The sequence below is a fragment of the Asterias rubens genome, unplaced genomic scaffold (assembly GCF_902459465.1).
Source record: "Asterias rubens unplaced genomic scaffold, eAstRub1.3, whole genome shotgun sequence".
Taxonomy (NCBI): Eukaryota; Metazoa; Echinodermata; class Asteroidea; order Forcipulatida; family Asteriidae; genus Asterias; species Asterias rubens.
This window is the reverse complement of record NW_022985731.1, coordinates 44203-68853: the sequence shown is the minus strand read 5'-3', so window position 1 is coordinate 68853 and position 24651 is coordinate 44203. Positions and strand designations below refer to the sequence as shown.

The 24651-nt window shown below is 38.4% G+C and overlaps 1 protein-coding gene across 1 annotated transcript in view; it reads right to left on the bottom strand.

Annotated features, from left to right (window-relative positions):
- The window catches only part of LOC117306438, a 62348-nt gene that overhangs the window by 24130 nt on the left and 13567 nt on the right, over window positions 1–24651 (bottom strand). Inside the window, exons 9-34 of the mRNA XM_033791016.1 lie at window positions 24094–24235; window positions 23287–23500; window positions 22959–23139; window positions 21493–21786; window positions 19399–19765; window positions 18289–18415; window positions 17621–17791; window positions 17049–17255; window positions 16443–16717; window positions 15274–15418; window positions 14479–14697; window positions 13934–14084; window positions 12583–12860; window positions 11540–11743; window positions 10225–10363; window positions 8657–8836; window positions 7811–7929; window positions 6314–6604; window positions 5998–6163; window positions 4729–4944; window positions 3763–3974; window positions 2825–2930; window positions 1925–2041; window positions 1127–1268; window positions 581–761; window positions 142–418 (exon numbers count right to left, since the gene is read on the bottom strand). Coding sequence (XP_033646907.1) covers window positions 142–418; window positions 581–761; window positions 1127–1268; window positions 1925–2041; window positions 2825–2930; window positions 3763–3974; window positions 4729–4944; window positions 5998–6163; window positions 6314–6604; window positions 7811–7929; window positions 8657–8836; window positions 10225–10363; window positions 11540–11743; window positions 12583–12860; window positions 13934–14084; window positions 14479–14697; window positions 15274–15418; window positions 16443–16717; window positions 17049–17255; window positions 17621–17791; window positions 18289–18415; window positions 19399–19765; window positions 21493–21786; window positions 22959–23139; window positions 23287–23500; window positions 24094–24235 — 5121 coding nt within the window. The remainder of the gene's footprint in view (window positions 1–141; window positions 419–580; window positions 762–1126; window positions 1269–1924; window positions 2042–2824; window positions 2931–3762; window positions 3975–4728; window positions 4945–5997; window positions 6164–6313; window positions 6605–7810; window positions 7930–8656; window positions 8837–10224; window positions 10364–11539; window positions 11744–12582; window positions 12861–13933; window positions 14085–14478; window positions 14698–15273; window positions 15419–16442; window positions 16718–17048; window positions 17256–17620; window positions 17792–18288; window positions 18416–19398; window positions 19766–21492; window positions 21787–22958; window positions 23140–23286; window positions 23501–24093; window positions 24236–24651) is intronic.

Sequence of the window (24651 nt, the reverse complement as noted above, 5' to 3'; positions counted from 1 at the left end):
ACCAATAGTGTCCAGTGTCTTTAAATCATTTTTTCATGGAACTCATTTGTATAAATTGTGATAGCTGAATATCAACTATCATCGTGGTGCACTTAAATTTGAGTCAATGCATTTACAATGATTTGATCTTCCTTTTTTTACCGGTATCCATTCCGATGTGCTGCTCTGATACGACGTCGCTACATCCTTTACACGTCCCTGCTCTCCACGAATGACCAATGAGGGCGCTATGGGGATCATGAAACCCTTCCCAGAATGCACTAATTGTCTTCCGGTCCTCCTGGAAGTCACGATCTCTGTGATTGGATGATGCGAGAGAGCGGTCTCCATCAAAGACATGACCTGCCACTGGAGGGCTCTCGTCTACCGTGAAGGCACCGAACGCCTTTAACGAGATCAACCCAACATGATTGATGGCCTGATGTGGGAATAATAAAAAAAAATGTTAACAAAATTACTTGTACAAAATCAGTTTTCTCAATGAAAATCTTCTTCTATAAATACATTATAAATCGATTTTCTTGTATTTGAATTACTTTTTTTTTCAAAGTAAATCTGACCTGATTATTGCTGCAATTACCTTTATAGAAATGAAATACGAGTGACCTTCATGAAGGGTCAAAGGTTGTGAAGGGTCAGTGACTCCAGACTCTGAGTCCTCTCTGGTGAATGGCATGACGTCAGCATGACCTGGGTGTGAACCCACGGCCCACTCAAAGTATGAGATGCCACTTTCTACATCTGTGAAAACATTCTCCCAGCTGTGATGAAATATTAAAAAAAAAAAATCATACTATAATCAAATTCAAAGTGTACAAATTGGACTGCCTAGATCATTATAATTCCATATTTAATTGATCATTGAATATTTTTGTTAACAATGGCAATTTTGTTCAAGAGTGCTCGACTGTTAAAGTGACAGTACTGTCTCCAGATAAGGTGCTTTGAGAAAAAACAAAAACATTAACTTGGAAATGAATATGGTGGAAAATATATTTTAAAGTTATAAAACTTATAATTTTCATAATGTTCCAGGCTTAAATTTTCCTAACAGTCCTTTCAAAACGAAAAGCAGGTTTGCAATAATTTTTTTTAACAAGAACACTTTTCTTTTTACAAACTTTACCTTGGTGAGACGGATGTTGTGGACATAAGGAAGCTGCTGCCCCCAACGTCCAATGTGTAGACATCACTCACAGTTGGTGATGTTGTGTCGATCATAATTGCGTCAGACGATGATTTTGTAGACAAACCAACAAAATCAGTTGCTAAAAAGATGAAAAGTATTGTAACAGTTTATCTTTGAGAACAATATTAATACTTCATGGTAAATATGGCAGGTGTAATTAAACAAACCAAAATGCACGCGTGTTAAATTAACGACCAGTCATTAATTGGTGGATTATGGGGTTCATTTTGGGAATCCCAAGAATAATGGTAGTTATATAGGAGTTGAGGTATTGCATGGTAAGGTATCAATATGTATTTGGTTTGCAGCAACACATGTAGATTTTGTTCTTTAGAGAACAGTTTTGCTATATATTCTACTACAGCGGAGTAGACATTTCTTACTTAAGCTACGTTTCACTCATTTCAAGCAAGTGCTCCTTCAGACAGGTGACCATGTCCAATGCTCAACTGCCTTTTGGATTTTTTATTTGTGGTCATGGATGGCATTGTAGAAGGCGTGGTTTGGATTAGTGGTATTGATTTAGTTGGTAATTGTGTTTTCTCATGCCATTTAGTATTACGGCAGTTTTTGCTCAGAAATCTCCAGATTGTTGTCAATTCCTGTTTTATAACTTTAAAATATACCGTGTTGTCTTTTTAATGACCAGGGCACAAATTCTTCATTAAACTTGTAATTCATTCCAGATGAATAAATCATAATAACCGAAGAGACAAAAGGATCATTGTTCATTACCTCTAATGACTGCATAGTAGGCGTGTCCATTCTGTAACCTCAAGTTGTGTATGATGATGCTGTTAGCGATACCGACACGGGTGAAGTCTTGGACATCGTTTCCACCTGGCATTGACCCTGTAAACATTCACAACCACCATCCAATTTAAATTCACATACGTATGTACAGTGTCCAATATTGGGTGCGTTCGATTAGCTTCCCTGGGTCGACCCCAGTCTGCCTGCCCCCGGTACGTTCCAAAAGCTTTGACGCCATTCCAGGGGCTCACCCGGGTCAGCCCCCAGTGCCCTGCTTGTGGAGTGGGTCACTTGGAGGTGCCCCGAGGTGCATGACGTCACCACAAGAGGGCGAGTAATTGTTCGAATAGCTCTTGTCAGGGGCTCACCCAAGTGAGCACCGCGGGGTCGACCCGGGGAAGCTAATCAAATGCACTCTATATTTGCATCACCATTTAGATCAAGTACATGTACGTAGTGCAATACTATAACTACCACACCATTGTGCACAAGGGAATAAGAAACACATGGAAATGTTTTTGCATGGAATAAAGTACAGTTACTTAGTTCAGTTCACAACTCTCCGGTTTGTCTCTGCCGAATTACACCCTTTAAGAATTATACAAGAATAACCCTCGATTATGGTGCAGCCATCGTGAATTTTCCCCATTAGTATCAATGTAACCACACCGAGGCTGGAAGAACGAAATATTCTGGTTCCTATTTTCATAATGATTATTAGCATTCATTATTGTTATTCAATACGAGGAACATGACCAAGGTGGAGACAGCATGATAACGGTCTATAGACAACAACTTAATTTCAACAACAGGTGTTTCAGTTTTCAAGATAACTCAGCAGGCATATTGGTAAACCACAAGGATACCATACTAGAATCTCACCGATTGCGAACTCGTAGTACTTGACTCCAGAATGATGACGCGCTAAGCCGTGCTCCTCAACATCACTAAAAGACTCCCATTGTATAACCAGCTCTGAAGTAGAACTCTATTAGATACAAAGATATACTTAAGTTTTACACTGTAACACTTTTTTGTCTTCAGATCTAAATCAATTTACCATAATAACATTGTTTGAAGACACTGGACACTATTGGTAATTGTCAAAGACCAGTCTTCTCACTTGGTGTATCTCAATATATACATAAACTAACAAACCTGTGAAAATTTGAGCTTTCGGTCAGCGAAACTGTGAGATAGTAATGAAAGATAAAAAACACCCATGTCACACGAAGTTGTGTGCTTTCAGGTGCTAGATCTTGAGACCTCAAATTCTAAATCTGAGGTCTCGAAATCAAATTCGTGGAAAATTACTTCTTTCTTGAAAACTACATTACTTCAGAGGGAGCCGTTTCTCACAATGTTTTATACCATCAACCTCTCCCTATTACTCATCACCAAGAAAGGTTTTATGGCAATAATTATTTGGAGTAATTACTAATAGTGTCCACTGCCTTTAAGACCCATAAACCTCTCTTAATATTTATGCATGACTTCACAATTTGAGGCCATAGTTGGCGTGACGTGCGCCTATGGCCTCATTTCAGTAAGAATTGTGATGTCATGCGTGAATATAAAATAGCTGGAGATATCCCCTTGATTACATTGATTTGAAAAGTTTAAACAGGCAATATGGTACTTTGCAATACATATTGCAAGGTACTTTAGTTTGACAAATGGTTTGTCTCCACCAGGAAAACAATGTAAATAATAGAAGACATATTTGAAACTCGAATAACCTGGTATAGTTTTTGTTGTTTTGTGTTTGGGTTTTTTCCACCGAAGAAATTATTAGAAAAACTCCTCATTTTACGAATTACCTGGTAGTTGTTATGACTGCTCCAGCCAATCCAAACAGAGCCGGGTGTTGGCGGTGTCGTATCAATGACAACCCCGTCGCTACAGCTGGACACTGACGGCAGAGCTTCCGACCATTTCTCATGCTCTAGTGTGACTTCATCAGCGTGAATGCAGATGCGGTAACGTTCGCCGTGCTCCAGCGATAAACCATGGACATTCACAAACTCTTTATCTAAAGCAAGAATCGTTTAGTCAAGAACAATGCTTGTTAAAATTGTTTTTCTTCAAAGCACCATTAAAAGTGTTTGATGCCTCTTGTAGATCCAGTTGTTTGGCCATGACAAGAATCCCTACTCACTGGAACATCACAGAGCAATGTTTTCTGCAGCCGATTTCACAAAACTTTACACAACTGCGCAACATTAATGGCGCAAGGAGAGTCGCAATAATACGTTGTTTATATGCTCAAATAATTGACGTCTCGTGAGGAGCAAATGAATTTGTTACATTGTTTTACTCATTTCTCAAAATTACAGAACTTCAGCAAGATATATTTTACGGGAAGCTTTCTACCATGATAATCTTCAAACCAAGTAAGTTTAATTAAACCTGTGAACTTTATATGTCCACAGATATATATGTTACGTACCGAAACCCTTAAAGGCAGTGAACACTTTTGGTAACGTAGTTTCCGCGAAAGAAGTAATTTTCCACGAATTTGATTTCGAGACATCAGATTTAGAATTTAAGGTTTCAAAATCAAGCACCTAAAGGCACACAACTTCGTGTGAGGATGTTTTTTTCTTTCATAGTTATCTCGCAACTTCGACGACCAACAGAGCTCAAATTTTCACAGGTTTGTTATTTTATGCATATGTAATGAGATACACCAAGTGAGAAGACTGGTCTTTGACAATTACCACTAGTGTCCAGTGTTTTTGAAGATAGCAGCAATGTCAGACGTAACAAAATTATTTGTCACTTACCTGTGTTTCCACAACCTACAGCCATTGGATGTTCACAAGGATAATTCAAGCCATTGTTCAAGTCACCGAAATCGGCAGATCCAGTATCTTTAACCGCTGCCCAGACGTAGTTCCTGTGACGTAATGAAGGCCAGACTGCTGATAGGACGGTTGTTGATGAGATGTAGTTCGTATCGGCTTCAAGCCACAGAGCATTCTGTTCTAAGTTCACTTCGTCTAAAGACAGAGAGAAAATCAGTTTTATTTTTTTTTAAGAGCTACTCATGTAGTGGAGAAAGTCAAGTAAGACATTGGGGAGCTCTTAATGATAAGTCTTATATAGTGCAAATTTAAAAAATATTATTTTGCAGACCGAAGTGTATAGGTGGGAGATTGTTCCATTATGTTGGTGCAACAAAGATCTGTCGGTGGCTGATTTGAGCGTCCGGCACAAATTTTGGTATCTAATTTTGTATCTTATGTAAATTATTATCTCTGTATGAGTGCGTTAAGTGTGGGGGTCTGGTTCTGATAGAAGTATGTGGGGTTGGGTGTTGGTCAACGTCTACCAAAGCCCTGCACAAGCTTTAAAGTGATTTGTTCTTGCCATCGATGACTGTTAACATATACATCTTTTGCAAATGTAGTTCAAATTGAGTAACTGGTAAATCAATTAGCAAAAGGTTTTTAAAAACTCCTTGGGTAGTTGGTTTCTGGAATGTCGTTTGCCGAAGAGGGCAGGGTTGCCAGCACTGAGACTGTTTGACATGTATTAGTGCGGTGTCACATTGATTTAACTTGTGAATGGGGCCCAATATGTGATGGGCTCTGCAAAAATGAGTCACAAGGGGGACAATTGACCTATTGGGTTTAATACATGGCTAAAGAGACCATACAACAACCTTCATTTTGACATATCTTACACACTTGTGTGATGTTTGGTTCAAAAGTTATGACCTTTTATAAAATAAATGTCACAATCTGGAAAAAAAACATACTGGGGAAACAGCCAGTTTAATAAAAACATCAACTGTTGATGTATCGGGGATGAACAGAAAGTTTACCTATATTGATCAAAAACAAAGTGTGAAAACAAAAATGTGAAAATATAGACCCTAAAAAAGCATAACACCACATTGTGTTTTTTTTAATTCACACTCCCTTCACTCAACTGTCACATTAGAGCCTGTCACATAATGTGAGAATCTTCCTGCAAACTTATTCTAACAAGTACATGGTCAAGGCCTCCATGAAAGTTCACACTCCCCCATGGTTAAGGTCGAAACTTACGGTCCGAGTCGATGACAACATGCGGTTTAACAATCATCACATCGTCACAATCCACAACCTCTGTGCTCACTATGGATGAAAGACCAGCTTTGTTGTGGCCCCTCACAGCCATACGGAGACACGTGTCGTGGTCGAGATGTCCATCCAACGATGCAGTGAATCGAGCCTTTAAAAATTAAAAACAGTATTTAAAAAAAATCCAACAATTTCTTGTAGTGATAACGTTGACTTTTTGCCTTTTCTTACTGAAGCGACTGAAGTTGTCAACAAACCAACAAAAACGGAAAAGGAGGTTTAAAAAGGAGTTTCAACATACCGTCTCACCAATGATGTTCAAATCATCGATGCGTTTCCATTCACTCAGTACAGCACTGTGTTCCCCATCCTCAGCGATAGTCCACTCGTAGAAATCCATCAACTCTAACTGTCTATCATGGTCAATGTATGCATGCTCAAATGTCTGGAAGGCCACGTGGAGATTTGTACTTGTTGAATCTGTCTCGATGTCATTAATTGTGACGTCACCTACAACAGGCGGCTGAGATAGTACCCAGAACCCGTCACTTATCATAGGCTGAAAGCAGACACTCCCATGGCAGAATTGAACCTGTGGCAAACACGAACAGTTGATATTTGTACATACACCAATCATTTTGTCTAGTTTTCAGTGTTGTAATACAACATGACGACTGTCCTAAATACAGATATTAAAAGGGTAAGCAGGAAATCAGAGACCTCGACAAGGAAAGTAGTGGCTTGAAGTCACTAAACTACAGATTTTAATTTTTGTTGTCACCTTGGTTCAGAGTTTAGACAAAAGAACAAGAAGAAGCATTGTATTTAACTTGTGATTCCAATCATACTGTCTTGAAGTTTATTGTTTTATTTATATTTCTGAGGGCCTGGTTTTCTTTTCTACAAACTTATTTCCTCCTAAAACTCGATCCCTTTCACTCTTTTTTGAGATTGGACCTAATAAATCATGGATCAAACAAGCTTTTCTAAAAACGCACAAGGTTGATTTCAATCATCAACAAAAACACTTGAATGATATACACATGAATGCAAACTTTAAAAATACAACTCATATTCTAAGTTCTTAACAAATACATATTGAAAAATTTCAAACTAGAGTAATGGTTTTGAAATACTGGATGCTTGAAAGCAGTGTTTAATTCTGGTAATTACTGCACAAAATGATCATAAAACTTACTTGCCGTTGATAATATACACATTTTTTAGAAAAACCTCTCTTGAAGATACAGTTTTATAGGGAAAGAGCCGGTAATTTTTCACTCTATATATATTTGGATCGGTGAAAGGCTTCCTCAGGCATGGAGTCTTAAGCATCAGCACACATTTGTTAATTTTGTTAATTAATTACAAAGATAGTGACCAACTGATCCACAATTTGTGCAGGTTTGGTGTTTTATGTATGTATTGGGTTGTACCGAGTGGGGATACAGCAGCCGATTTCTCGAAACGCTAGGATTAATCCTATCTCGAGTGAGGACGAGTCACAGAACCTAATTCGTCCAGCCGTTGATTTCACCAAACTCATCCTAACTTAGGATTAATCTTAGGACTTAGGACGAGTTAAATTTCCTATCCAAAGACGTAGGATGCATTGAACCCATCCTCAGTTAGGACAGGTTAGTCGTCCTAACTCGAGATAGGATCAATCCTAGCGTTTTGTGAAATCGGCCGCTGGGTCCCAAGATTAATCCTAAGTTAGGAAGAGTATAATGCGATCAACGACTAATCTTTGACAATTATTGGAAGTACCGTTCCTGAAACTATGAGTCTTGATTACCTTTGATCTCAGACGCGCTCCGTCATGTAACCCAAGGCTTACATCCAAATGGTTGAACGCCATTCCTAGATCTTGATAGTCCAATAATGTGACCCACTCTGATGAGCTATTGTCCACATCTAAAATAAAACCAAAAAAGAAATGATATAATATCTCAGCATTAATAATTCAACAAAGGTAAACACGACAACAGAAACATTCGTTGATTAAACTGGAATTCTGAAAAGTAAACTTGAAATGTTTGTTATAATTCTAATGCAACACATCTCAACTGGAATTTCAATGAGAGCTTTCCATAAGAGCCGGCATTTCGAGGAACATTTAAGTGAAACAGAATAAAACATTCCTTAATTGACTGTGAACCCTTAAGATATAAAACACTCACGTTATTTTCAAGGAGCCTAGCCAGATTCCTTAAAGGCCCTCTACTGGACACTATTGGTAATTACTCAAAATAATTGTTGGCATAAACCTTACGGTACTTGGTAACGAGCAATGGAGAGCTGTTGATAGTATAAAACATTGTGAGAAACGACTCCCCCTGAAGTAACGTAGTTTTTTTGAAAGAGGTAATTTCTCACTCAAACAATAAATACTTCAGCTGAAACCTTTTACTATACATAAGCACACAAAGCAATGCAACAAGGGTATTTTTTCATTATTCTCTTGCAACTTCGATGACCACTTGAGCCCAAATTGTCACAAGTTATTAATTTGATGCATATGTTGGGATACACCAAGTGAGAATACTTGTCTTTGACAATTAACCAAACGTATCCAGTGCCTTAAATTTAGTTGAGAAATTGTGTTTCTAAAGTATATAAGTAAAGATAAGCTAAATAATACCATGTCGAGTCAGAATCTCATGTTCCACTGCCCATAAGACATTGGTTACAAAGGGCCGTAACATGACCGGGATGCTCCATCGGGCGGAGATACCAGACGTAGAGGGCTGGTATGTGATGTCATCCTCACAGTGTTGAGATGGGGCGGTTGAGTGATGAGATAACCCAGTGGGTGTGGTTACTGAAGAGGAATAGTTTAAAATTAAAGATTAACAAAATTTATTGTCCTGAACGCTATACGATAAACATGAAATTTGTCTTCCCTGTGTAAAGGAGACTACACAATACATACAAGAGAGGCATAACAACAATAGACAACAAGAATAAAATTACAGTTTAAACAAATATTAAGATATGGGGAGCATGTCAAAAGTACAAAATATAGTTGTCAAAATATTAAGATGGCTATAAAAACCAACACAGATATAGTAAGTTACAATTATTACTGTCAGGATTTTTAAGACACTCCTCTCATATACATCTCTTCAGTCTACTGATGATGACTGGAGCAAACTAGTCGAAACGTTAAGACCATTGAGAACCCACTCCCCGGTAGTGAAGTTAATACATGTAGCAATCCATTAAGTTAAAGTAGTAACCACAGCCAATTGTCTATTCCTTCCGCCCAGGTAGTAGTTAAAAACCAGTACAGTTCTTTTTAGAACTGAGAAGTCTCCCGAACAATCCGATAAATAATAATAATAATAATTTATTTTTAATAACGCGTCTTACATAAAAAATCTCAAAACGCTGTACAGTGTTTTACATATTAAAAACATTCAGCTAATAAAAAAGAGTAAGCAAAATACAGCAAAATTACATTGTACAATAAGAACAACAAAAACAAACAATGACAAACACCAAAACGAGACAATCAACAAAATTATAACACCAAACAAAAGGCAATGAAAAAAAAAATATATACTCCGCGGTAGTACAATACAGCAAGACAGTTCTCTAATGAACAAACACTACCTGGCAAGTAGATACTCACAACCAAATAGATATCGATACCTCTCATCAAACATGCAATGCCTCAAATCAAATCCCAAATTTATTTTAGACAATCCTAATTTCAGCCTTGCCTTACCCATACTAATGGAAACGATAATACTTGAAAAAAACATACCTTAAACATGTCTTAAAGGCAGTGGACACTATTGGTAATTACTAAAAATAATTGTTTGCATAAAACCTTTCTTGGTAACGAGTAATAGGGAGAGGTTGATAGTATAAAACACTGCGAGAAACGGCTCCCTCTGAAGTGATGTAGTTTTCGATAAAGTAAGTTTCCTTGAATTTGATCTTGAGACCTCAGGTTTAGAATTTGAGGTCTCGAAGTCAAGCATCTGAAAGCACACAAGTTCGTGTGACAAGGGTGTTGCTTTCTTTCATTATTATCTCACAACTTCGACAAACAATTGAGCTCAAATTTTCACAGGTTTGTTATTTTATGCATACGATGAGATACACCAAGTGAGAAGATTGGTCTTTGACAATTGCCGAAGGTGTCCAGTGTCTTTAAAACCCAACAATTCTTTAAGTTTAAGAATTAGCTCAAAATCTTACTGTTCGCAGGATCACATCCGAGTCCATCTTTGATCAATGCACCTTCTAGGAGTTGACCCTCTGGGATGACCTTGATACCGTCTGACGTCACGATGACGCTTCCTGTTTCAGATGTTGCCCGGACGGTGAAGTAATAGGTCTAATAAAAGTCCATAAAATAGTTGTCCACTGTTACAATTTGTCATAACAAAAATTACAATTGGGCTGGTGTGTATGCTATTTCGGCAAAGTCAATATTACTTGTGGAGTTGACTTAAAAGGGCAGAAATGTGGCATAGATCTAGCCCAACGAGTTACAAATAAATTCAATTCTTATTAAAAAATGGTTCATTAAAACATGTATCCCAGTTAAAAACTGAATTGCACAAAAACTGCTAACAAAATCTGTAGTTCTGGATTTAATGAAACGATAAAAATTACGATATGGGGTTATTTATTAAGGCAGTGGACACTATTGGTTATTACTCAAAATAATTATTGGCATAAAACCTTACTTGGTAACGAGTAATGGGGAGATGTTGATGGTATAAAACATTGTGAGAAACAGCTCCCTCTAAATAAACGTAGTTTATGAGGAAGAAGTAATTTTCCACGAATTTGATTTTGAGACCTCAGATTTAGAATCTGAGGTCCCGAAATCAAGCACACAACTTCGTTTGACGAGGGTGTTTTTTCTTCCATTATTATCTCGCAACTCCGACGACCAATTGAGCTCAAATCTTCACAGGTTTGTTTTTGTATGCATATGTTGAGATACACCAAGTGAGAAGACTAGTCTTTGACAATTACCAATAGTGTCCACTGTCTTTAAGAACCATCCCGCATACGCTTAAAGGCAGTGGACACTATTGGTAATTGTCAAAGACTAGCCTTCACAGTTGGTGTATCTCAACATATGCATAAAATAACTAACCTGTGAAAATTTGAGCTCAATCGGTCATCAAAGTTACGAGATAATAATGGAAGAAAAAACACCCTATAGTCACACGAAGTTGTGTGCATTTAGATGGTTGATTTCGAGACCTCAAGTTCTAAACTTGAGGTCTCGAAATCAAATTCGTGGAAAATTACTTCTTACTTGAAAACTACTCCACTTCAGAGGGAGCCGTTTCTCACAATGTTTTATACTATCAACCTCTCCCCATTACTCTTTACCAAGTGAGGTTTAATGCTGATAATTATTTTGAGTAATTACCAATAACGTCCACTGCCTTTAATCATTCAAAGGTTGGACCAAGGTTTTCATAATTCAATATTTCAATACTATGAATGTAACGCTACATCATTTACAAGGCATATCAGCTCTAGGTTTTACCATGAGTGGTGTCAGATCAAGTCCGTCTAACTCGTAGGACGTTGCATTGCCGACGTCAACGAAGCCATTGCTGACGTCGTATAAACCCTCTTCTCCTGTTCTTACGGCTACTTCATAATTGATGTCAAGATGGGGATGTTCAAATCCGAACCACTGAGCGGAGAGTTTTGACTGATCCATCTGTACGTCGATGTCCTTAACAACCTAGTTATCAAAAATAAATTTAACATCTCTTATATCGTTGCGGTACCCGCTGCCAAAAACATAGGATTCGAACTGCCTCTCTAGCTACCGGGCAACCTCAGTCGTCTAAATGGTAAGACACGGCTCTAAAATTGCAAGGGTCCTGGGTTCGAATCCCAACCGAGTAACATGCCTGTGGGTTTTTTTTTCACAGGACTCGGGGTAAAGTAGTGAGTATACAGTGCTAACACACATCGGTGTGTCGGTAAAATTCAAAATTAATATAATAATAATACAAATTTATTGAGTTTGTACTGCGCTCTCTCCAGGACCAGAAAATTACACAGAAACAGTTTTTAAAAAGTACACCAATAAAACTAAGCAAAATAGAAATCAAAAAGGTGCATGAAGACCTCAATCCTGTAAAAACTGTAGAGACAATTCAGCTAGGTACAATTGAGCATATACAGAATTTTTTTTTTTTTAATTACAAGCTTGCATGTTAGAAGACATAACTATTGGATTTAATTTAGATGGATAATCAGGCAAACTTACGCACTGTCCGTACACTAGCCTCTACTTAATCATTGTCATAACACTAAGTTATTAAATGGTTTCGTCAGCATTCAATGTGATAGTTTGAGGGGTAGCTTTTGTGACTCCACTTTTTGGCCCACATAACCCAAATATTTGAATGCCTTCCATTGGAAATCATGGACTGTTTTACTTTACAGTTTCCTTCAGATAAAGTAGAGATATAAAAAAAAAAAAAATGCAACAATATCCATTTCCTTTTTCTATATCATTTCCTTTTTCCTGAGAAGAACATCCTTTTGCTCAACTGATTGTAAGGAACATACCCCAAAGTCAACTCCTGCCGCAGATGGTGGAACATCCAGCACGACCCCCTGGGACGGCAATTGCACGATATGCCTGTACACAGACGAGGTTCCTACTGTCGATAGTCCGGCACTATTCTCCGCTTTGACTGAGATGTAATATTCATGATCACCATGGAGATACCAGCTTAGATCAACCAATAGGAAGGCCGCACAGAAGGTTTGGGATTCACACGGACCGATGACGTATTCTTTCTGGGATCGATATGAGACGAACTCAGTGCCTCCTCTAGTGTGTCCTAAAGCGAAAAAAGAACGTTGTCTTCATAATATAGGATTTGAGGCATTGCATGGTGAGGTATCAATGTATATCTGGTTTGCGGTAACACCATGTGTGTATCTACTTGCCAGGTAGAGTTTGTTCTTAGAGAACTGTCTTGCTTTATTCTACTACCGCTGAGTAGGGGGTTCGGGAGACTTCTGAGTTCTGAAAAGAACTGTCCTGCTTTTTTAACTATTACCCGGGCGGATGGTATAGAAAATAGGCTGGGACCATTGAACATTGTCTTCACTACCAAATATCTAACACCCGGTTGTGACAGGCGCTCCAGAGTTGCGCCAAACCAAATAGATTAGGAGCGACTCTTGGTCGACCCAATTCAATTTTGGTTTCAGACAGGCGAGGTAAACATAACATTTACATTGGCTCAGCTCATGAAAGATCGATGTCTGAAACCAAGGCACTCCAGAGTCGTTCTGTATGACTGCAACAGTCAATCTTTCAACTCCTAGCATCCAGTCGCTCCTACTTGTTTCAGGCGTCAAACTTTTCATGCACTTAATTCAATAATTAATGGTTCAGCGCGACTCTCGAACGCCTGTCTGCAAACGAGTGTAAGTAAAAAATATGTAGAGGTGAACCTGCTCAAACACTATTGTTAATCACTCAAAACGTTTAGCATAAACATTTATTTGCAGCAATGGAGAGCTGTTGTAGTATACAACATTGTGAGAAAGAGGTAATTTCTCACCCGAATAATAAGGCTTTAGGCATCTGAAAGCACATGAACTTGTGCAACAATTAATTTTTTTTCTTTCATTATTTTATTGCAACTGCGAAGACCAATTGAGTAAAAACTTTCACAGATTTGTTAATTTCTGCATATGTTGGGATACATCAAGTGAGAATAATGGTCTTTCACAACTGTTATGAGATCAATCATAGCATTAAGAATGTTTAACTTAGTTATAGGTAGACCAGAAAGGGTCTGCATAAAGTTTACGATTGCAGAATCAGCTGTCAGGAATCAGCTGGTTTACCCATCTTCAGGCAACCAACAAAACATTTATTTTACTCTTTCGAGCATCTCACCAATGCAAACTTGATATGAAAGACCTGCATCCTCATTGTCCGTGAAGCCGTCGTCACCCCATTCAGTCACCAAATACTCGCCGTCCAAATGAACGAGAATGCGGCCAACAAACATGGGTGGTGTGGTGTCCACGATGATAGGTCCAACAAACTGCAATTGGAAAACAAAGTTCAATACATTTAAACTCATTCAATCTCATTGAGGAAAAAAAAACAACCTTTTAGCACACATTTGAAGTCCTTAAGTCTTTTTCAGAGTTTTTTTAAATATTGATAGTAACAAATTACCTCAGTCTTTCTCAAAAACTGTGTTACTTCAGAGCTTGCTTCAGAGGGAGCTGTTTCTCATAATGTTTTATACTATCAACAGCTCTCTGTTGCTCGCTACTAAGTAAGTTTTTGTGCCTATAAATATTTTGAATAGTTACCAAAACGCGTCCAGTACCTTTATATAACTGTTCCATTCTCTCAATTTGTTGGCGAGTTTATCGAAAGCAAATTTCTTCAAGAATGATGACACTTGTTGTTTTTTTAGCAATACATACCTTAGAATGAGCCAACTGTGCTTTGTTGATAGCTTTCACAACCAGAAAGAAAACATTTCCCTGGCTGATGTGGGGATGATACATCACCAAACGATTATGACCTGATGCTGACATGAAGGTCACAAGGTCAGGGGTCGGATTGGATGGGTCACTGCTTAGACCGATCTCGTAGTCGAAAATTGAGCTATCTTCGTCACTCCCCGACCAAGATAAGATAATCTGGAATTAAAACCAAAGATTATTAATTACATCAAGTTCGAAACATAAAAACATTGGTGCATGTTGGAATATACTTTTCATCTGATTTGCAGTCTTAAAAAAGCTTTCACATAGATACGTCATACTTAGAATGAATTCATGTTGTACCAGAGCTTGTCTTAAAAGAAGTTTCTTCTTTGCTGAAAAGTTTGACATGTAAGCCTCTGCCGAGACAATAGACGTGCTTATTAGAATGTACTGGGGTGGATTTCACAAAGGTAGTCCTAACTTAGGACTAGTCCTAGGCAATGCTAAGAGATAGGACCAGTCCTAAGTTAGGATGAGTTACTGGTCCTTACTTAGGACCAACCCCTATCTCTTAGCATTGCCTAGGACTAGTCCTAAGTTAGGACTACCTTTGTGAAATCCACCCCTGCAAAGTTAACTATAACATTTCGATTTAATGTATCAATCAATTCAACCACTGTCTGCAACTAGAGTGTAGTTTGTCTTTGACTTTTAAGAAATATCTGTACATTTAATAAGCTAAATCCATTGGTTTTGTGCCAAATAAAGACAAGCAATATGCATTCTCACATGTTTGTGTGTAGGAAGAAAGAACTTCTCTTGAATGCCAGACGTCCACTGACAGTTAATGTCTTCTCCAATAATCGAGACTGAATCATTTAGGATTTCTTGGCCTGGGTACACCGTTATATCGCTCACTACAGTTGCTTTAGACCTGAAAGCAGAGAAAAGACGTGATCATTGATTAACAATCTTGTTGTCCATCCCACCACAACTAAAGTAAAGTTTTATCTAAAACTGCAGTCAATTTAAAAGATCTGGGTACAAAACACAACGTCCACAGATTTACATTAAACTTACACCATTTGAAGATAATGATAGTAGAAAGCGTACCTTAAAATATTAGTTGCTGAGGTGCTGTAGTTTTTTGAGAAATGAGTAAAACAATGTCATGCAAATACATTTTTACATGTTAAAATAGTTTTCGTCTCATGATCACCGAGACGAAAATTATTTTCATGACATTGTTTTTACTCATTTCTCAAAAAACTACAGCACCTCAGCAACTAATATTTTCAAGGAAGCTTTCTACCCTCATTATCTACAAACATGTTTAGTGTTAATTTGTTGACATTGTGTTTTTTTGTCCTACAAAAAATACATAGACCCTCTTTAACCAGACTCTTCCTAACTTCGGAACATTCTTAGGACTTAGGACGAGTTACTTTCCATATCCATAGAATTTAGAACGCACTGAACCATTTCTAAGTTCGGATGAGTTACTCGTCCCAACTCGAGATATAGGATGAAACTTAGCGTTTCGTGAAATCGGTCGATGCTTTCCTACAAGTTATGTTGCAATGCTATTTCACCAAGTATAGTCTATTAAGCACGAACAGGCTTGTAAGTAAGAGCAAGAGGTTCACTCATTTAACTGAAGAAGAAAAACCTAGCGATCCTCCATGCATCCAAAGTACAGATTATCGAAATACATGAGTAAATGGAATTAGCTGTTGCAAAAAAAATTAACCAAAAGGACTGATGGTATAAATGAAGAAAAAAAAAAGTTCAGGGCCTGACGTTTCAACCCTAGCGGAGTGTTTCTTTTAGTCTTCAAGGAAGTCTCTGCTATAGGGGTTGAAATGTCAAACTATGAATGATTTTTTGCAGGCGTTGTAGCAATGAAACCAAAACGTTTTTTCATGTATTTCGGAAGCTACTTGCATGAGAAATATTACCTGCACATGTCAGACACGTTCAGTAGTTCAGTCTTCATTCGATGTTCATTGATGAACCACACACGGCCCTCGTTATCCTTGGCAAGACCGGGCCTCATTCGAACATCACTGATTGAGATATTAGACAACTCTGGTGGGCTAGTGTCGATCATGACACCGTCAGAACAGATAGGAACAGACGGCTCTAAGGCGCGGTTGTAGGCGATAACTGTGATGAAGTACATGCCTCTTGAGGGCGCTGTCCAACTTGCATGTGTAACGGTAGTTCTTGTCATCTATGTATAGGGGTTGTTATCGTCAAGCAAAAAAATAAACAAGTAAATTAACTGTTTTAAGGTCAATATTAAAGGAACATTACAGAATCGCTTTTTGCTAACGAAATAATTGCTGGCGGTGTAAGCACCACCATATATATAAACTGATTAACCTGTTGAAGTTTAATATATAACCTATAATATTTGAAGGACAACTTTCTACCGCTATTTTCTTCAAACCGTGTAAGGTTAATGTAAATCTGTGGACATTGTGTTTTGTGTCAGACAAAAAGTACCCAGACCCTCGTTTACTTTGATATTGACTTGATATGATTTGGTTCTAAAGACTTACAGTGTCTCTTATGGAAGGTACCATGTCTGCATCATTCCAGCATGTGTCGTCATAAAGATACTCGTAAAACTTGACTCCACTCTCCTTGTCAAAGAATCCTTCCCAGTGAGCAGCGAGGTCATTGCCCTCTTGAAAATCGACCTCACCTGACCCGGGCATCCCATCATGCACCACACCAGCTTGAGGGGGCGATGTGTCCACTGTGATCTAAACAGGTAGGTTTTCGATTGAATGTTATTTGTAGTAATTTAAAGGCACTTTACACATTGTGCTAGTTGTCAAAAACGTACCAGTGTTCTCACTTGGTTTGTCTCGACATTTGCATAAAATAAGAAATCTATCAAATCTATTATTGTTGCATTTGTGCTTTCAGATGCTTAGAAAAGGTTTCAGGCCTGAAGCCTTTCAATAATTGAGTGAGAAATTACCTCTTTCTCAAAAATGTTGTTACTTCAGAGGGAGCCATTATTTTGAGTAGTAACCAATAGGGTTCAGTACCTTTTAAGTTCAATACAATTTCCACTTAGCTCGGCTTCAGTTTACTTGTTCGACGAACTATTCTTAAATCCTACCTTGATTGTTTGAGATGTCACCAGTCTAGCATGGTTGGTAACCGTCAGCATAATATAGTAGTCAAAGTCATGAACACCAATGTGGAATGTAGGTTTGAACCCGTAGTCTGTATTATAGCAGTCACCGCCAGGGACACACATACACGTTACTGGATCACAGTCTTCATTCTCCTAGGAAAAAACAATAATGATAGTAACAACCAGTTTTTATATTATAGCACTTTTCCAACCCGAAGGGCGTCTCAAAGCGCTTCCAACATGATTGCCCCTTGGTCACCGTTTCATTCCTTAAACCATCTCACCTCCCTTGGGATACAGCATGTGCAACAAATATGCGCTACTAAGCTAAATCAACCACAAGAACCATCTCTGCCCTCACATCTACCCATTTTAGCCCTGAGTTGAGAGAAGCAATTACAGTAAAGTGTCTTGCTCAATGACACAAGTGTCATGACCAGGATTCGAACCCACACTCTCTGCTGTTCAGAAACACCAGAGCTTGAGTTCAGTGCTCTTATCTGCCCTTCCACGACACATTAACAATTATTTAAACATTAACTGAGTATACCCAGAAATATAATTTAATAAGTTCTCCTTTGATTCATGGCTTTCACCAACAGTTTTACCAAAACTGTTGATATGGGCAAAGCAGATGTATTTTCTTTTACCTTGTCAACCTTGACTGCAGCAACTGTCTGACTCCCGTGTTCAACCTCGCTCCCAGTGTGGTTGTCAAATAGACGCCACTCAATGGTTCGAACCCCACTGTGTATGTCGTAGGTCCTAAACTCCACGCTGATAGAGAAAATGAAAAATGAATAGACTTGTCTCTCTTTTTTTTCGAATGGATCTGGGGGAAGAAAATAGAATCCCCCAACATAGAGCAGAGAACAAATTTTTCAAAAATGTTCATCAGTCACATGAGTTTAATCAACTCAAAGGCATATTTTTGAAGACATCTATTTAAAGACATTGGACATTGTTGGTATTTGTCTAAGACCAGTCTTCTCACATAGTGTATCGTAACATATGCATAAAATAACAAACCGGTGAAAATTTGAGCTCAATTGGTCGTCGGAGTTGCGAGATAACTATGAAAGAAAAAAGCACCATTGTCACACGAAGTTGTGTGCTTTTAGATGCTTGATTTCGAGACCTCAAATTCTAAACTTGAGGTCTCGAAATCAAATTCGTGGAAAATTACTTCTTTCACGAAAACTACGTCCCTTCTGAGGGAGCCGTTTCTCACATTGTTGTATATTAGCAACCTCTCCCCATTACTTGTTACCAAGTGAGGTTTTATGCTGATAATTATTTTGAGTAATTACCAATAGTGTCCACTGCCTTTAACTTCTAATAGATCATTCCTCCATATCGAATAGAGGCCACAGAAAACATAGTCTTATATAGCTCACGTATCTACCAAACAAGGTACCAACTCAAGGTACTGAATACATGTATATACAAACTTTCAGAATGATACGTTATTGCATGCAGTGATGAATTCTGAGAGCAAATTATTTAGCACCTTCTAAGGGTTTACAAGGTGCTACGGCGCATACAGCAGCCACACCCAGGAACACCGGGCGCACCCCTTCATTAACACAGTAAGCCATTTTGAGGAATGGTGGACATCACTGTTATAACTGTGCACTGCTTGGTTTGCGTAAATCTGTCTGTATATGTATAGTCCAGGTTAATGGAGTGTTTCAGGAAAGGGAAAAGATCCAACTATTGGTTATTTAAATATTTCCAAGTGTAGTACAGGTACATCTTACCTCAAATCGTGCAAGTCGACTGAATTATGAACTGCAATATTCACATCATCTCCCCGAACCAGCCAGAAATCTTCAATGATTGGTGGTGAAGAATCAGCATGAACTAACACACTGTCCCTCACGAAGTGACCGGCGATATCTTGAGCCTCTACCCAAAAGCGAATGGAATCGCCGTCTACCAAGATCAGGTCATAAGTTGCTTGTGTGTTCGATGCTTCATTACTCCAGTGATCCGCATTGTCGTCAGACGCATTGACTATTGACCTGCCACCCCGATGGTCAATGTCGCTAAAGACACGGAACTGTGTGATACCGAGAGCATTCGGGATGGCTGCACGGCCTCGCTTTCCAAAATACTGGTCATAATCTGCTCAGAGAAAAACATGCGAGAGGAAGCGAAGATGTTTATTATATCTAAGCTAGGGCCACTGATTTTCCGCGATCGCGGAAAACGGACGGAATTCGCGGAATCCGCCCTTTGAAACGGAAAACGGGATTTCAGAAAATTTGATTTTTTTTTTTTTTTTTTTTTCTTGACGCCAAAACTATTGAAATTGCATTCTTTATTAAGATTCTTTTTGTTAAACTAAAAAGGCATCAGAAATCAGACCATTAAAAAGTACGAGATCGTAACCGTGGATCATTCTGTTCTACTTCACACCATCCTCAATGTTTACACACATGATGTACACACGTTGTTAACATGGTTAAGCGAAGGGCATTATTCGCGGCACGTTTTAAACATTTTTTGTTCACCCAAATTGCATTTTCTCCCTCTCTTTTACCAACAATAATACACAAACTAGCTTACCTATGATCTATAAGAACACATACAATGTTTTTTCATCTCGGAAAGGTCTAAAATAAAACCGTAAACTGTCAACATTCTGTCGCCAAAGCGAAAACAAAATGGCTGACATTTTGTTTGTGGATGGAGAATGGTCACGTCCATAGACTTGTTCCCAAGTCTTTGATCATGCTGAAACAGCGCCCTCTTGTGGATACACTCCTGTCATTAGCCTACAATGTGGCTGATGCAGAGAATCAACTGCAGTTTTAGACTTGGAATCAAGTCTATCACATCATGTGCATTGATACTGCAGTCACAGTGCAACCTTTTTAGAACAGCAGTATACAAAATAATCCACAATTATAAAAAAAAGTATTTTTTTGAAATTTGTCAGTTCAAATGAACATTTTACGAAGTCAACAGTGCAACTTATCTCAAATTGATTTTTATAAGTGTGTCCCTGGGTATTAAACAACCTTTTATCTTATTAAAAAAACATGAAACGGAATTTTTTGTGCCTGAAACGGAATTCATGTTTTTGCCAAACGGAATTTGCACTTTTCTGAAACGGAAAATCAGTGGCCCTACTAAGCCAAGTATATGTGTACGTCTGCTAAAATAAATCAATGTTCAAAATAATTTGTTTTTTTGTGTTCAACATTGAGGCTTTGGCTAACTCTTCCGTCATGACCTACTCTGCAACTGGTATATGTTTAATATTGTTGTTACCCTTCCGCGGGGTTATGGGTATTTTGTAATCCTTTTTGGAATAATATAAGAAATTTATTACGAAATGAGACGAAATGTAAAATAAACCAAAGATCCAGATAAGCTCAGTTGGTAACCCTGCCATTGTTTCACTTCCATTTGCCACATACACAAACAATTAAGCATGTTACAAGCCGTGTGCTCGTAGGCTACATGTATACAAATATTATGACAGTTTTGGGGTTTGTTTTTGTCATTATAATCGAGTGCATATGCAATTTGCGAAAATCCAGCAAATACACTTTAAGACAAAATGAAACAAGATCAAACATGAATCTAAGTTTCCAGTCCCACGATGTGGAAGACACTCTAAAGATGAGGTGTAATATCAAGTTGGTATGTATTTCTGTGATAACCTGTAGTTGATTATTGTGTTAGCGCCCTCTCTTGACTGGTTGTAGAAAGGGCGTTTTGTAGTTGTGTTGGCATCCATCTTGTTGTTTATTAAAGTCATGTATACATGGTTCGTTAACCTAATCCAGTGAGTTAAAGTCAGTAATTGAAGTTACTACAATTTCTTTACAAGTAGTACTCACCAACATCAATACTACCACTGACCCAGTCACCAATTGGTTTCAACAACCCCTGGTTATAGTGATGTAAGTTAATGAAATGGCTTGCCCAGTCCAGAGGCACCGAGGTAGTTCCCCCAGTCGTGTCTAGTGAGGTAATCCACTCAAAGTTGGTTTCTGTGGTCGCAGACAGAACACGCAGAGGGTGTGTGCCCTGTATTGTGACGTCACTCTGGTCATCATCAAGGAAGACGAAACGTCGAGCTAGGCGAGTGTTGCCAGCGTTGTCAACCGCGGTCAACACGATGGAGTACACACCTTTAGTTTTAACACAGACAAAAACGCAAATCTTGTCATTTTGTCATGTTAATTTTGAGTAATTTGCGATTTCCACAAAACTTTAACTGTTTACCCCGGTTCATTCTTCCTGCGAATGCGATGCAAATTTGGACACCACAAATTTGCAACGTATAGTAATTTGCAAAAGTGGAATGATGCTGAACTCCTGCGAAATATTCGCTGCGAGGGCAGCCATGTGGTGTCAAATTCGTGGAAAATTACTTCTTTCTCGAAAACTACATCACTTCAGAGGGAGCCGTTTCTCACAAGGTTTTATACTATCAACCTCTCGCTATTACTAGTTACCAATTAAGGTTTTATGCTAATAATTCTTTTGAGTAATTACCAATAGTGTCCACTGCCTTTAAGATAAAAAGACAATCTCCCCAAACTCAATGAAACTCATAAAAATCACAATCCATTAATCATTCACCTTAAACAATGCAACCTGAACTTTTGAAAGATAGTTTTGAAAAACAGTTTTGAAAAAAAAACAGTTTTGAAAAACCTTTGAAAAACAGTTGTATTTCTTGACAGGTTATCAATAGAGTCAAGCATTCTCCTGAAAACGATAATAGCACACTGATCAACACGTCGAGGATAACAACTATTTATTCATAAATACCCCAGACAGTTTCTCTACTCCTATCGATGGAGAGTGCGTCACGTGGGGGTGTTTGATAATGGCCAGCTGGAGCTGTTTAAAACCGGCTGGCTTCCGCATCTCACGCGCGCAGGATTATCACGCGGAACGCAATTCATAGCTATCGGTAACAGCGCACACGCGTACACAACCCACGCTATCAATTAGATTCTTCACAAAGTTTTGAAAAAAATACTTCAAACCTCAAATTATCAATTGTCAAAGTGTCAAAAACTGTATTTTTAAAACATTTTTTAACAAAAGGGCATTTATGAATGGGAATAAAAGAGTAGTGACTCGTTCTTAAACATCCGTTTAAAACCTTGCAGGGTCATTGCCCTGTGATAAAGGCCCTCGCCTACAACAACACTGCCGGTTTTAAACAGCCGTTTAAGAACCTGTCGCTACTCGTCAAACAACCACTAAAGTTTGTGAGAGATTTATAACATGGAGTCTCACCACACGTCTCTTGAATAATTCAGGCTATTAACCGAACTTTTAAACTTACCGATATGAGGTAGGGTGATCTCCTGTCCTGATTCAATGGTATTGGAAAAGACAGGTGGACTGTCAAAGATTTCCGTCATGTGGTTACCATGGCTTCCTGACAGTTGTATCACTTGTAGGTTGAACTCCTTGATACCAGAAAGGTCGTCGACCCAGCCTTCCCAAGTTACCGTAAACATTGCCTTTTAAAGTAACAAAAAAATGACAAAATTATGATATATATATCGATGGGTATCAATTATTCAAACAAGTTGTAGCTTGGCATGGAAACTTGGACTTTCATTGCAAGTATGACAAAAATGAAAAACCAAACACAGACAAAACCTTACCTGTGAAGTGACGTCATCACCAGCATGCAACATAGTAGTTCGGCATCCGCTCACGACATCCACACAATGGTAGGGGTCATCGAAGTCAAAGGTGAAAGTTGAGTACCCTGACGTCGTACTGCCTGTGTAGTACCGGGTCATGATACTGTCGGAGTTATCTCTATCGTACAGTCTCATGTGTCCTCCACTGACTGTCGTTACGTCATACCTTAGTCTGCAAATAAGTTTGAAAGACAAAAATCATCAAATTTATGGAGGCCAGAAAAAAAAAAGTTATAATACTACCAAATTGGTATTTCATTCAAAAATGTTTTTGCCACAGGTAGTGCAGCTATTTTAAGTCCAGTTTGTTTTGGATTTTTATTTTGAGCGGCACTACTTCTAGAATACTATCTGTCCTTTTCGAAAAGTTAATGCTGATGCAGATATCTTTACTTCATGTAATATAGTGCATGATTTTGAAAACAAAAATTTTCGGGTGAGATTGTTTTTACCATCCAATGATCTTCAACAAGATATCTTTCGATTGTTCCTGGTGCGGTCCCAGGAATGAAAAACTTGAGTTATCCAAGAATATCTAAGCTTCTCTTTCCAATATGCAGCAGTTCAGTTGTGGAACAGTCTTCCAGAGGTTGTCAAACAGGCTGAGACATCAGAACAATTCAAAACCCGGTTAAAAACATCTGTGTTTACTTTGTACAATACTTGTTGATTTCCTTTTACAGCATAGGGACTTCACGGTGATAATGCTTTATAAGAAAGGTTTTATTATTATTATTATTATTATTATTCACAGTTTTGACTTACATATCTCCAGTAGCCGGCGTCCACGAATTATAGTTGATGGTGAAACTATGATAACATGTAGATAAGGCAGTCATAGGATTGTCACGAGACCCAGTTGTGCAGGATGATGTTGTCCCGATTGCATAAATACTAGTTGTAGCTCCTAGAACCAAGTCATATAAGTTATGTATATTATAAAGGGGTACAACACACCGATTAGAGTCAGCAAATATTATGTCAATTTTTTCTTACTCTTCCGCATGGAAAACTATCAGCAGCCGATTTCACAAAACTTTACGCAACAGCTTAAAGCCCGGTTCATACTTCCTGTGAATGCGAATGCGAAGCGGATGCGAAGCAAATGCGAAGCGAATGCGAAGCGTATGCGAAGCGGATACGAAGCAAATGCGAAGCGAATGCGAAGCGTATGCGAAGCGAATGCGAAGCGAATGCGAAGCGTATGCGAAGCGAATGCGAAGCGTATGCGAAGCGAATGCGAAGCGAATGCGAAGCGTATGCGAAGCGAATGCGAAGCGGATGCGAAGCGGATGCGAAGCGGATGCGAAGCGTATGCGAAGC